At 54.7% G+C, this 13,251-nt stretch overlaps 3 protein-coding genes across 3 annotated transcripts; 1 reads left to right on the top strand and 2 right to left on the bottom strand.

The window, feature by feature from the left end:
- Positions 1-646: 646 nt before the first annotated feature.
- CGCS363_v003162 (putative transporter) lies at positions 647-2,516 on the top strand (the record flags this gene model as incomplete). Its single annotated transcript, XM_036635011.1, has 4 exons — positions 647-952; positions 1,004-1,891; positions 1,959-1,985; positions 2,034-2,516. The coding sequence occupies 4 exons, from the start codon at positions 647-649 to the stop codon at positions 2,514-2,516; spliced, it is 1,704 nt and encodes a 567-aa protein (XP_036500203.1).
- Positions 2,517-2,662: 146 nt separating this feature from the next.
- On the bottom strand, positions 2,663-3,620 carry CGCS363_v003161 (uncharacterized protein; the record flags this gene model as incomplete). The annotated part of the gene is made up of 2 exons (XM_036635010.1): positions 2,663-3,483; positions 3,545-3,620. The coding sequence occupies 2 exons, from the start codon at positions 3,618-3,620 to the stop codon at positions 2,663-2,665; spliced, it is 897 nt and encodes a 298-aa protein (XP_036500202.1).
- Positions 3,621-4,448: 828 nt separating this feature from the next.
- On the bottom strand, positions 4,449-12,392 carry alt5-2 (Highly reducing polyketide synthase alt5; the record flags this gene model as incomplete). Its single annotated transcript, XM_036635009.1, has 7 exons — positions 4,449-5,261; positions 5,314-10,957; positions 11,009-11,550; positions 11,604-11,758; positions 11,809-11,922; positions 11,976-12,109; positions 12,169-12,392. 7 exons carry the CDS (start codon positions 12,390-12,392, stop codon positions 4,449-4,451), a joined length of 7,626 nt encoding a protein of 2,541 aa, XP_036500201.1.
- Positions 12,393-13,251: the final 859 nt, after the last annotated feature.

Raw genomic sequence — 13,251 nt, 5'->3', positions numbered from 1 at the left:
CGGCAATGAGAGGGTTTGCCGGAAAGCCCTGTGCGGACAGCTATCTCCGACTGGCTGCAAGGTTCCGAATTGGGAAACTGCCAAATCGAGTGCCCGGCGGGATTCAGAAGCCAGCAGACGGGTTGCGGATAGCTCCGAGTCGCCAAGCCTTTTGACCGCGAGGAAGAAAGGAAATCCACGGTTAATATGCAGAAGCAAGGTAGAATTGATGTTGTCATCCGGAGGATTATGGCGCGTTTGAGAGGGGTTTCGTCGGCTAAAGTCCAGCCCGGGCCGAGCAGGGCATGCAGCCGGAGCGGGGCCGGACAAAGTGGAGCTCACCGATAGCTCTTATCGCTCCGGCCTAGCCCCCGGCTCCCGGGGTCCGGAACGGCCAATGACTGGCTAGACGTCATATGGCGTGCTATTGTGTGATCAACCCGACCGTTCAGTTGCACAATTTAGCGTGCCATCGACCCATTTGCCTAAAGTTAAAAGCTTTTATGGTTAACATCTCGTGGGGTCTTTCATCATTTCGGTAGCCAATGCCCCGAGACTGGCAGCGAATGTCGGAGCCTGACCGGTCGATTTCCAGTTCAAAAAAGGATGCAAGATCTGCTGGAAGTCTTTCAACAGGAATACGGTTTTATTCTCTTGCCATGAAAATATGGTGTCCATTGGCATTGATTCGAAAAAGGAGCCAGACGTCGTTTCGACGGGCATTCCTGATCTAAAGGTCCCGACGGATGACCTCGCGGAACCGCCTGTTCAACAAGAAACCTACACAAGTTGGGGATTTGTTCGTAACAAAAGACAAAAAGTCGACCCGGACGCTATTGCTACTGTGCGTAGTGTCTTTGACAACCCGGATCTAGCCCAGTTCTACCACCCCAAACCAGAATACGAGAATTATCGTGCTTTTGACCCAAATGAAAGATGGACGCACAGAGAAGAGCAAGCTGTTCGCCGCAAGGTACTCAAAACCGTACACCAAAATATTCGTCTTCTTCTCTAACAATAAAAGGTCGATATACGCATCTTCATCTGGGTTTTGGTCATGTTCTTCGCCCTCAACATCGATCGTGGAAACCTTGGACTCGCCACAGCAGACGGCCTCGTTGACGACCTTGGCATCAACACGAACGACTACAACAACGCGCAAAACATGTATCGCGTCGGATTCCTGATTGCCGAGCTGCCTTCACAAATGATTGGAAAGAAAATTGGCACAGACCGCTGGATCCCGACGCAAATCATCCTTTGGAGTATTGCATCCGGCGGCCAGTTCTTCATGACCAACCGCGCCACATTCTTCGCCTGCCGATTCTTCATCGGCTTAGCCATGGGAGGCTACATCCCAGATGCACTCTTGTATCTTTCATACTTCTACAAGAACAGCGAGATGCCTATGAGGCTGGCCATCTTCTGGTTCGTCAACTCAATGTCCTCGGTCATTGCCTCCTTTATCGCCTACGGTGTCTTCAACCTTCGAGGCGTCGGAGGTCGTGAGGGCTGGCGATGGTTATTTCTCATTGAGGCTATAATCAGTGTCACGATTGGTTTCTTGAGCTTTCTGTTTATGGTACCCGGACCTACCCAAACAAAGAGCTGGTGGAAACCGACCGGGTATTTTACCGAGCGCGAAGAAAAGATCATTGTAAACCGTGTCCTGAGAGACGATCCCTCGAAAGCCGACATGCATAACAGAGAGGGAATTACGCCTGCTATGCTATGGAAGAGTCTGAAGGATTATGACTTGTGGCCGATCTATGCCATCGGAATTTTGTTCCAGATGCCCGGGGACCCTCCCGGCCAGTATCTGAACCTTTCTCTCAAAGCTATCGGTTACGATCGTTTTACTACTACCCTTCTCAATATCCCAGTAACAGTCGCCGCTAGCTGCACCATGTTGGTAAGTCCTGTCAATCCCACACACTTTACTGTCTCTTGTATCGTGACTAAGACAATATTTACAACAGGGCATCACCTTCCTGACGGAATATTTCGTAAGTACACTCCCATTTTTCCAGTTTCTACTTAGCTAACATCACCAGCACCAAATATCTCTCTTCGGTCTGATCTCGCAACTCTGGTCTTTGCCGTTCTTGGTTGTCATCTATACCTCAGCACAACGTCTCTCAAATTGGTCTCTTTACGCCGTATTATTCATGCTGCTCGCCTCCCCTTCGGTACATGCAGCTCAGGTGAGCTGGTGTTCTCGCATTAGTAACTCTGTCCGCACACGGGCAGTCAGCGCCGCGGTCTACAACATCATGGTGCAGCTCTCAGGCATAGCATCCTCAAATATCTACCGCAAGGATGACAATCCTCCGTGGTACCCAAGAGGCAACCAAAATCTTATTGCTATCAATGTCGCGGTAATTGTCTTGTATGTGCTGACAAAAGCATACTATGTTTGGAGGAACAAACAGAAGGAGAGACAATGGAACGCGATGTCAATTGAGGAGCAGCAGCAATATCTCATCGACAACGCCGATCGGGGAAACAAGCGATTAGATTTCAGATTTGATTGCTAAAAACGTTCAGCGACATGTGCTGTCATTAACAGAATATACACTGTATGTGTGCATGGTGGTTCTCTACCTGCCAAGACCAATCTAAAGCCAAATCCAATGCCCATGACAGGTAGATATCATTACTGAATATTTACACAACACAATCATTACAAGTTCAAAGATCTCAGATGAGTCTGGATAGTCTTCAGGGCGTTCTCAAACACATCCAACGCCCACTTTGGCTTTGTCAAATAGACACCAGCCGCTACAGCACCAACTCCAAACACCCAAGGCAACGTCTTTCGCAGACCCACGAAGATCGCCAGCTTGAAGAAGCGGTTCTGCCTCGTCCTCACACGATCAAGGTGCTCCTGTCTCTTGTTCGCCACGGGGAACGCAACTCCCTCTGGAACGTCTTTGCCAAGAAAACTGCACAGTGGCTCCCAGCCCTCCTTGAGGTTGAACTCCAATAACCTCTCTTTCGGCACCGCAGCACGCACCTCAGCGTAGTGCCTTTTGTACCTCTCCTTGGCGATAGCTCTCATCTCGCTGACGTTGCGTACCCCGTAGAATCCGAGAAGGATCTTTCTCAGGGTCTGTCCACCTGCCAATCCCCAGCGGGGGCCGAGGTAGTCAATGATGAGATCCGCGCGCCACCCCCACGTCGTCTTGAAGATGGCCTCATCCATACTCTGGAACCAGCTGTCCACGTCCCGCTCGACAAGGATGACCTTCGCTTCAGGGTATGCCTGGATGAGCTGCACGGCAAAGAAGGAGCCCATGTCGGTGACCGCTTCGTATTTACCGAAGAGCGAATCCCAGCTTTCGCGGGGAAAGGGCGCGCCGGTGTAAGTTGGCAGGGTGGGGAAGGTCGAGTCTGCGGCGGCGGAGAAGAGAGTCCACTCGCGGGGGGAGGAGATGGCCTGGATGCCGTGGTGAACACCATCGTAGCCCAGGATCGTGAGGGCCTGCGTGATGGATGCAGAACCTGCCGTGATTGTCAGCCAAGGTAGTTTGAGTGCTACGTGGAAACGAAATCTTGGACCTACCCGTCCTTGTCATGCCCAGGGAGAGCACCTTCATCTCTTTCGGCTGCGGAGACGGCGCATCAGATTTGGTTGCCATGATCGGCAAGGGCTTGATGTGACGTTTGCGAAAACCTTCGAACGCAAGAGACTGACTGGAATGGCTCGGAATAGCGGCACACTCGGGCGCTTTAAGGGACTGCGGTTTACGACGAGCCAAATGGGGGACGAGTGCCGGTGGGATTTTGAATCATTTCAATTAGAATTCCATGGGAAATTCCCGAAACCGCTATCTTTCAGCACGATCGAGGGTTGAGCACGTGGACAAGTGAAAGGTGATGGCTTCGAGTTGCAGGGGAAGCTCAGAGCCGGGAGCCCTTGTCTTGCAGCTACGAGTCATGTTCGATTGTTCGTGAACCTCTCACTCCAGACCCTGGATTGTGGAGTTTTCTGATAGAACCCCATTTTCAAGGACACCCCTGACTCTATGGTTCCCTGCAATTCCTGGAGGTGAGAGTTCATCGGGAGGTGGGAGACAGCGAGGAAACACCAAAGTTGAGATGGAAGCATCTACAAACGTCGGGAGCCTCCGACATTTACGAATGACACGATTCATGAGAAATGTTACTATGGCGAAAGTAGCTACGTCGAAGAGTGCTATCACGACCGACCTGAACAATCACCTATCCAGGTTCATGACAGCTAACATTCACCAGGAGGTCACTGTGAAATAGGTCGCTTTGAGAGTCTGTCTCAACTCACACTTGTTTCATCTCAAAGAAAAGATTTTTCTTGTGACTTATTCTTGAAATAAAAACACGCACTTGAAAACTAACACAAGACATAGTAACAAAGCAAGACGCTACCGAATGCGGAAGAAAACCCAGTTCTAAGCCCCAAACTCCCATCTCATGCAAATCTCAACAATTTATGAAGACTCCTGAACCAGGAGCTTGCTCTTGCCCGCCAAATCCGCAGCAAGCTGTCTCATGGGGATATTCGCCATGATATCAAACACACTAACCTCCACCGCCACCTCCTTCGCAATCCAGTTGCGCACCTCAACAGCGACCAGACTGTCAACACCGTAAGCGCTCAGGGGCTTGCCGGCATCGACATCATCCTCGGGCATCATCATCAACTTGGCCAAGCGCTGCACCAGCGCAGAAGTAATCAGGTGCACAGCCTCGTCGTCCACCTTTCCGCAGCGCGAGAGCTCGTCACGCAGGGAGATGGCAGCCCCGCCGGCAGCACCAGCACCAGCAGCCGTCTTGCGAAGGCCGGCGAAGCGCTGGTCCTGGATCCAGTACCAGGCGTCGTCATGTTCGTTGAAGGGCAGACCGCACATGACCTGGGGCGGGTGGGCGTCGGTGCCCTCCAAGGCGGTCGCCATGAGGCCGTGGAGGTCGCTCTTGTGCATGACCTTGAGACCCATGGCCTTGACGTGGTCGACGTACTCGTCGTGCTCAGCGACGAAGCCTACACTGAGGAGATAGCCGATGTCGATTGTCATGGCGCGCAGTCCCAGGCTGCGGCGGTAGGAGGCGAAGTAGTCCTGAAAGATGTTGCCGCAGCCGTAGTTGCCCTGTCCGCGGTGACCCATGACACCGGCCAGAGAGCTGAGCATGACGAAGAAGTCGAGGTCACGAGGAAGCAGCTCGTGGAGGTTCCAGGTGCCGTGGACCTTGGGGCCGACGGTGGTTCGGACATGGTTCGCCGTCATCTTGTCGAAGAGGGTATCCTGCGACTGTGTTAGTCAACTATGACGATACGAAGAGTTGAGGTGTACTTACACGAAGGACCATGGCACCGGTAACGCATCCCTTGATTTCAGGAACGTTCTTAGACTTGAGGTCGTCCAGAACCTGCTGAAGAGCAGCCTTGTTTCCAACATCGCAGTCGTAAGCGTAAGTGTTGGCTTTGTAGGTGCGCTGGAGCTCAGAAGCGAAGGCCTTGTTCTCCTCACTGCTGGCAGCAGAACGAGAGAGAAGGACCAAATGCTTGGCACCCTTCTCGGCCAACCAGCGGCCAATCTCCTTGCAAATACCACCAACACCGGAGACGACGTAGGTAGCATCAGCTTGGATGTCAACGCGAGGAGTGCGAGGCACAGCAGGAACCTTGTCCGCATCGTCAACGCGCACAACGACCTTGCCCATGTGCTTACCCGCCTGCATGTAGCGGAAAGCCTTCTCAACCTCAGCCATGGTGAAGAGCTGGATAGGGGCAATGGGCTTGACGGAGCCGTTGTGGATGAGCTTGGCAGTGTCCTTCCAGAGTGCAACGGCACGGGGCGTGGGGTTGTTCTCGAAGTCGAGGAGGTTGACACCAATGTAGCTCTTGTTGTCGAGGAAGGGCTTCATGTCGAGGCCGGTGTTGGCGAAGAGGTCGGCCTTACCAATCTCGAGGAAACGTCCAAACTTGGCAAGGCAGTGCCAGGAGAGACGAAGAGCCTCACCAGCGAGGGAGTTGAGGACAACATCCACACCCTGGTTGTTAGTGGCGCGCATGATGGCCTTAGCGAAGCTGGTGTCACGACTGCTGAAGATGTGGTCCTCAGGGATGCCGTACTGCTCCATAATGAGTTGCTTTTTTTCCTCGGGGCCGACGGTTGCGAAGATCTCGGCTCCCTTCTGCTGGGCAATCATGATCGCAGCCTGACCGACACCTCCGGCGGCGGCGTGGATCAGGATCTTCTCGCCCTTGCAGAGCGCACCAGCAGTGACGAGAGAGTAGTAGGCAGTCAGGAAGATGAGGGGCATGGAAGCAGCCTCTTCGAAGCTCATGTGCTCAGGGACGGGGATAGCACCCTTGGCAGGGAAGCGAACGTAAGTGGCGAAAGTGTCGCAGGAAGCCGTCATGACACGGTCACCAGCCTTGAAGTCGGCGACAGCAGATCCGACGCGGGTGACAATACCAGAGGCATCGACACCGAGCTTGTTCTCAGCAAGGTTGCCGAGGGCAACGAGAACATCCTTGAAGTTGAGACCGACGGCCTTGACCTCGATCTCGATCCAGTCTTCAGGCATGGGCTGGTAGTAAGTCTCGTCCTCCTCCCATCGGAAGGTATCAAGGAGACCAGGGGTCTTGATGGTAAGCTTAAGAGGACGTCCACAGCCCTTGAAAGAAACCAGCTCAGGCTGTCCCTTGGCCTCATACTTGCGCAGGGAGCCATCAACCTCAAGAGTTCTTTCGACGCGGGGAACGTAGACGAAGCTCTCACGAGCGGCGTACTCGCCGTCGAAACCGTCGCCTCGGGCATGCTCGAAGGCAACCTTGAAAACGTTCTTGGCAGCGTTCTCGACGGTGATCTTATCAGCAGTCTCAAGATCGAGGGTAGCAAGGCGGACACCGGCGTCTTCGTTGCGAATGGCTCTGGCGAGACCGACCATCAGAGACTTCATCGGGTCGGGACAGTCCATGGCTGCACCACCGGTGATCCAGAGAGTTCCGGCAGAGCTCAAGATGACTTGGCGAAGCTTCTCCCAGTTCTCATCGGTGAGAGTGGCAAGAATGGGTCTCTCCCACTCAGCGAGGGACAGGCAGTACTTTCCGGAGACTTGCTCCTCGGAGATGGTGTTCCACTGGGCAATCGAGATGTTCTGGCCGGCACTGGCGAATTGAGACTGTATCGCTCCGGCAAGTTTGTCAGAGCTCTCGGAGCCAGTGCTGATGACAACGAACTCAGAAGGACCAGCGACCTCCTTGGCAGGCTTGGTGGAGATGATCAGGGAGACAGGCTCCTTGGAAGCCTCACGGTCACCGCGGATGTCAACATCAACACCGGAGAATCCAGCCAGCTTGAGAGCGGTCTGCCACTCGTCAACATCAAGAAGAGGACCTCCCTTGCGGTGGTCCTCCTCTCCAAGCCACCATCCTGGCAAAGGACCCATGATGAAGCCGGAGAAAATGCGCTTGATGGTAACCTCAGACAAAACGAGGCGACCACCAGGCTTCAGCAAAGACTTGCAGTGATCAAGAGTCTCCTGGATGCTCTTGGTGGCGTGGAGAACGTTGGCGCAGACAATGAGGTCGTATGTCTCATGGGTGAAACCCTGCTCGGTGGGCTCGTTCTCGATGTTCAGGGTAGTGAACTCCATGATAGAGGCATCGGTAGAGAAACGGTCAGCAGCCTTGGCGAGGAAACCAGGAGAGATATCCGTGAAAGTGTACTTGGACGCCTTGGAAGATCCGTCGGCATTGCGAAGACGCTCGAGGACGTGGTATGTAGTACCACCAGTGCCGGCACCGATCTCCAGGATCTTCAGTCCAGGGCTCTTGTCGGCGATGAGACCAACGTACTCGGCAACGTTGGTGTTGAAGCTGGTACCGAAGGCGCCGCGATAGAACGTATAGAGTAGGTCGCCCTCAGTCATGACCTGGAGGGGCTCGACCTCGTGGGAGAAGATGCGACCCAAGTTCTGACCAATGCGGTCCACCATCTGGACAGTAATGTCACCACTGTCAGAGAGGACGATTCTCTTTCGGCAAGCTTCCATCTCAGCTTCAACCTCAGTCTCATTCTCGGACAGGGGAGGGAATTGCTTGATGGTGTCGTGCATCCATTCAACGTAGAGCTTCCAGAATCCGTCCTGGGGAACGTGTGCCTTGCCCTCTTCGCTCTCCAGCCATGCGAGGCAGCGGTAGATGTAGACCAAGCAGACATATTCAAGCTTATCAAGCACAGAGTCGTCGTCCTTGCTCTTGAGCGTGCGCTTGTAGACAAGCTCCTTGATCTGAGCAGGCTCAAGGAGGTCAGCATCCTCATGCCAGTACTGGCCAAAACAAGAAGCCCTGGTCTCCTGGGACTGAGAAGCCTCTCCCTCACCAACCGACGCCAAAGAGACGCCGTCCATGATGATCATGGGCTCCGCCTGGTCCTCGGAGATGGTAATGGAAGACTTCCAGGTGGTGTAGCTGGTCTTCTGGGCGGTGGAGCAACCATGCAACTTGGTTCCGGGTACGGAAGAAAGCTTGGCGGACACGAAGATGCGGTCGAAGGAGAAAGGAACAACGGCCTCGCTGAGGGACTGATCCTCTCCGCTGATGGAAGGGAACAGCAGGTGAAGGACGGAGTCGAGAGTAGCCGGGTGGACAACGGAAGGGTACTCGAAGCCCTTGGGCATGACGGCCTTGGTGTCAGGAACGCTGATAACACCGTAGCTGGAGTTGGGACCGGCGAACAGCTCGGTCATGTTGCGGAAAGTCGGACCGTACTGCATTCCAATGGTCTCGACGGTGTCGTAGAGGAAGCTGCGGGCAGGCTTCTGGCATATCTCCTTGGCGTCGGCGAAGGACTTGGCGTAGCGCTCGTTCTCAAGGGCCAGCTCACGCTGCATAGCGGGAGACAGTGAAGACTTGTAAGTGACAGAGACCAGACCGCGGGCGTGGACCGTCCACTCCTTGATCTCCTCGGACCAAGAGGAGACGGCGAACTCGTTGAGAGTGGCGGAAGGACCAGCCTTGGTTCCAGTGCGTCGGGGGTGCAGCTGAATCATGACCTCGATACCCTTGTCGGTGTCAGGCACTCTGAGAGCAGTGTCGATGGCAACATCGCGGAGTTCGTATCCAAAGACCTCCTCCTCGGCGTGCTCCTCAGCAAGCTGGCGAGCTGCCTCAATGGCCATGACCACGATACCAGCACCAGGGTACAAAATGTCACCCTGGACCTTGTGCTCGCGGATCCAGGGGTTCTCATTGCAACGAAGGAAGTTGCGCCAAGTAGGATCGGGGGTACCGGGGATGCGGTAGCCCAGAAGATCGGTGCGGGGCTTCTCCCTGAGTCTGTACTCGCGGCTGAGGTAAGACTCATCCCAGAAGGCACGTGTGTGGTTCCAAGCATAAGGAGGAAGATCGACCAGCATGTTGGGGCTGTCGCTGATTTCGTTGACTCTGTTGACATCCACGACACATCCCTTGGCCCAGAGCTGACCAGCGGCTTCCAGGGCAGCCTGGACACCATCAAACTTGCGTCTGAGAACAGTGGCGTAGGACAAGTCAGAGAAGCGATCCTCGGTAGCGAAGGTGTCGAGGAGGTAGCTTCTCAAAGCAGAGTGAGGACCAAGCTCGACGAAGACGCTGGCGAAAGCTGATCTGTCGTGAGACTTGGTCTTGCCCTGGGTGTGGTGCAACAGCGAGCGAACGGCGCCGACGAAGTTGACCGGGGAGACCAGGTTGTCCACCCAGTAAGAAGGCTTCATCTGCTCAGGCTCAACGACCTCGCCCGTAACGGAAGAGAAGAGAGGAATATCAGAGGAGCTGTGAGGAATGCCGGCGAGAGCAGACTCGTAGGCTTGTCTGGCAGCTTCCATGTGGAAAGAGTGGTAGGCAACGTCGATGCCCAGACGTGTGCAAGGAATCTGAGCCTCTTTAAGGACCTCCTGAAGTTCGTTGATGGCAGTGCCATCACCAGACACAGTGCACGACTTGGGACTGTTGAAGCATCCCACGATAGCCTTGCCATTCTTGAGAGACTCGAGATGCTCGGTGATGCTCTCGGCACCAGCAGAAACAGCCAACATGCCACCCTCCTGGGAGACAGTCCTGGAAACCTGACCTCTCAACCAGGCAATCTTGACGGCGGCCTCATGGTCGATGTAGCCAGCGCAGTACGCAGCAGCGATCTCACCACTGGAATGACCAACGACAGCAACAGGCAAAACTCCCCAAGATTTCATGAGGTCAACAAGCGCAACCTGCAAAGCAGTGCAGGCGGGCTGGCTGTAGTCAGCGAAGCGCAGATTGCACTCGGCCTCGGGGCGACTGAGCTCCTCAGTCAGGTTCCATGTGCATCCGAGAGCCTTCAGTGCGGTTTCGGAGCGGAGCATGCTGTCGCGGAACACCTTGTAGACGGACAGACCCTTGCCCATCTTGAAGTACTGGGCACCTTGGCCGGTGAAGACAAAGGCGACACGGGGAACAGTGGAGTTTGAAGAGCGGATGACGGCGGGGATGGTGTCCAAGTTCTCCTGTAGAGTGGCAACGTCGGAGGCAATGGCGAAAGACTTCCACGGCAGAGCGGTTCTCTTGGAAGCCATGGTGTAAGCGAGGTCGTTCATGTAAGTAGATGAAGTCGCGGTCTTGGTCTCGAGATATTCACTGAGACGCTCGACGTTGCGCTTGACACCCTCTTGGTCGTTGGAAGAAAGGACAATGAGCTTGGAAGTGGGCTCTGTCTCGCTGGCGGTGCTTCCGGTACCGTCGTCAGAGGTGGAAGACTTGGGGAGGAGAGGGCGAGAGACGGTGGCGTGACGTCCGGGGAGGCCATGGCGGAAGAGGTAAGAAGCAGCGTCCTCGAGAATAACGTGAGCGTTGGCACCTCCAAATCCGAAGGAGTTGATGCTAGCTCTACGAGGGCCAGTGCTGGGCCAGACAGTCAGAGTCTGGGGGATCTTGACCTTATCAGGAAGCTCGATCTGGGGGTTAAGTTCCTCGAACCTGTGACTTTGGTTAGATTGCGTCCGAGTTCCTTTGTTATCGGAGACTTACCAAAGGTTCTGGGGAATGAGACCCCTCTCGATGGCGAGAGCGGCCTTGATGACACCGGCGACACCAGCAGCACCCTCCAAGTGACCGATGTTGGTCTTGACTGAGCCCACATAGAGCTCAGACTTGCGACCGGGCTGGTCGCCGATGGTGTTGAGGATGGCGCGCGCCTCCAACGGGTCACCTGCCTGGGTACCGGTGCCGTGGGCCTCGACATAGCCCGTCTCCGCCGGGTCAACGCCAGCGTTGCGATACGCCGTGCGGATAAGAGCTTGCTGAGCCTCGCTGTTGGGCAGAGAGATACCAGGTGTCCTGCCATCCTCGTTGGCTGCCGACGCCAACACGACGGCACGGACGGTGTCGCCGTCGCGGAGGGCGGCGTCGAGGGGCTTCAGAATGGTGACGCCGAAACCCTCACCACGGGCGAAACCGTTGGCGTTGGCGTCCCACATCTTGGACTTTCCCTCGGGGGAGAGAATCTTGGCGGCACCGAGGAGAATGGACATGTCCGGGCCGAACATGAGGTTGGCGCCGGCGACGACACTCTGTGGTAAAGGTGTTAGTGAAGAAATGATACACAATCTTGACATCATCTTACCATTTCCGCCTCTCCGGTACGAATACTCTGGCAAGCCAGGTGGAAGGCTGTCAAACTTGACGAACAAGCAGTGTCGATAGTCATAGAAGGTCCTCTCAGGTTGTAGAACCATGACAGGCGATTTGAGGCAAGGGAGGAAGACAGTCCAGTAGCGTCTAAGCTATGTCAGTCATCGTCGTTCAAGTAAAGGATATAATTGTCTCACGGTAGATCGATGGTCCCTCGTTATCACGGGCTTGCAGGTTAGGGAAGTCACCGGTAAAGGTACCGATGTAGCATGAAGTTTGTGTTCCTGAGACATCTTCCAGTCTCAGTCCAGCTGCGAAGATGTCAGCGCAAGATCATATGTATCGAGTCTTTTGCTCGGAATACCATTCTCAAAGCCTTCGTAGGTGGCTTCCAAAAGCATGCGATGTGTGGGGTCCATGGCCTTGGCCTCTTTGGGTGTGACGGAGAAGAATGGGGCGTCAAAGACTTTGAAGTCTTGCTTGAGGAAGTGGGCGTGCCTGGCAAAAGCGATGAGTATAGTGTCGCGTGACCTGCATTGCTGACGGAAGCCACTCACCTGGGCTGGATGCTGCCCAGCCTCTCGGGGTCGGGGTGGTAGAAGCCGTCGACATTGTAGCGGTCCTTGGGGATCTCGGAGCGTGCAGAGCGCGCATCGACGAGCATCTGCCAGAACTTCTCCGGGTCAGAAGCATCGCCAGGAGCTCTCAGGCCAATACCGATGATGGCAATCGGCTGGCTGGTGGGGTCGGCCTGACCAGTGGCCTCTTGGATGAAAGGCATGATGAATGGTTGGTTGTGAGGGAAAGAGAAAGACTATTACAAACGAAGACGGCTATTGGGTATCTTTGGGGGTGTTGGGAAGGGCAGCGTGAGAGGCAAGGTGGCTAGAGAAGGTCCAAAGACGAGGAACCAGATTTCGAAGGGAATTTGGGCAAAGATATCTTCTCATCGACATCTCTGCGTGCTCAACTCGGAGCTTTCCGCGCGATTGATCCATCAGATCCAGAGTGTCAAAGATCTTAACCCCCATGTCCTGATAACGGCTCAAGTTTCCAAAACGCGACATCTTGTCCAGAGATCCGTCTCCCGATACTCCATCAGAATGAATGGATTCACGCAGCAATCCAATACGAGCAGATTTTCCAAGCACGTTCTACGAAAATGAGCAGCTCTCCTATGGGGGCCTTACCTCGTAGCGGTGACAGACCGACACACCGGAGTAACTCCCGGACTCTTTGCGATACCCGTTCCACAGCCCGATCGGCCAGGGTCCTGCCAAGGGCGGTTCAAATCCGGGGGACGTTTGAGAATGGATCGTCTCCATTGTGGAAAAGTCGACTGCCAAAGTGGTTGAGGGGCCCTAGTTGTGCCGTTGAACTGGGGCTATTACGGATGGGTCTGCGAGGTTCTTGATATTGCTTGCGGGGCCGTGATACACAGCAATGACTCGGGACCTTAACACACCCCCTACTATTGCTGGAACGATTGGCGAAGACCCGACACCATGGTAATAAGACATTCTGGTTCTCGTGAGCACGTGGGGGATTTCTGTCGTTGTCCTCCAGTAGCGATGTTCATGGAGGCTGCATTGCCGCCGGCATTGTTGTCTCGTTTGTGACGCGTCTCTCGTCGGCTCCCG

The sequence above is a fragment of the Colletotrichum siamense genome (genome assembly GCF_013390195.1).
Source record: "Colletotrichum siamense strain Cg363 chromosome Unknown KSG_Cg363_contig02, whole genome shotgun sequence".
Taxonomy (NCBI): Eukaryota; Fungi; Ascomycota; class Sordariomycetes; order Glomerellales; family Glomerellaceae; genus Colletotrichum; species Colletotrichum siamense.
This window is presented reverse-complemented; position numbering and strand designations above follow the sequence as displayed.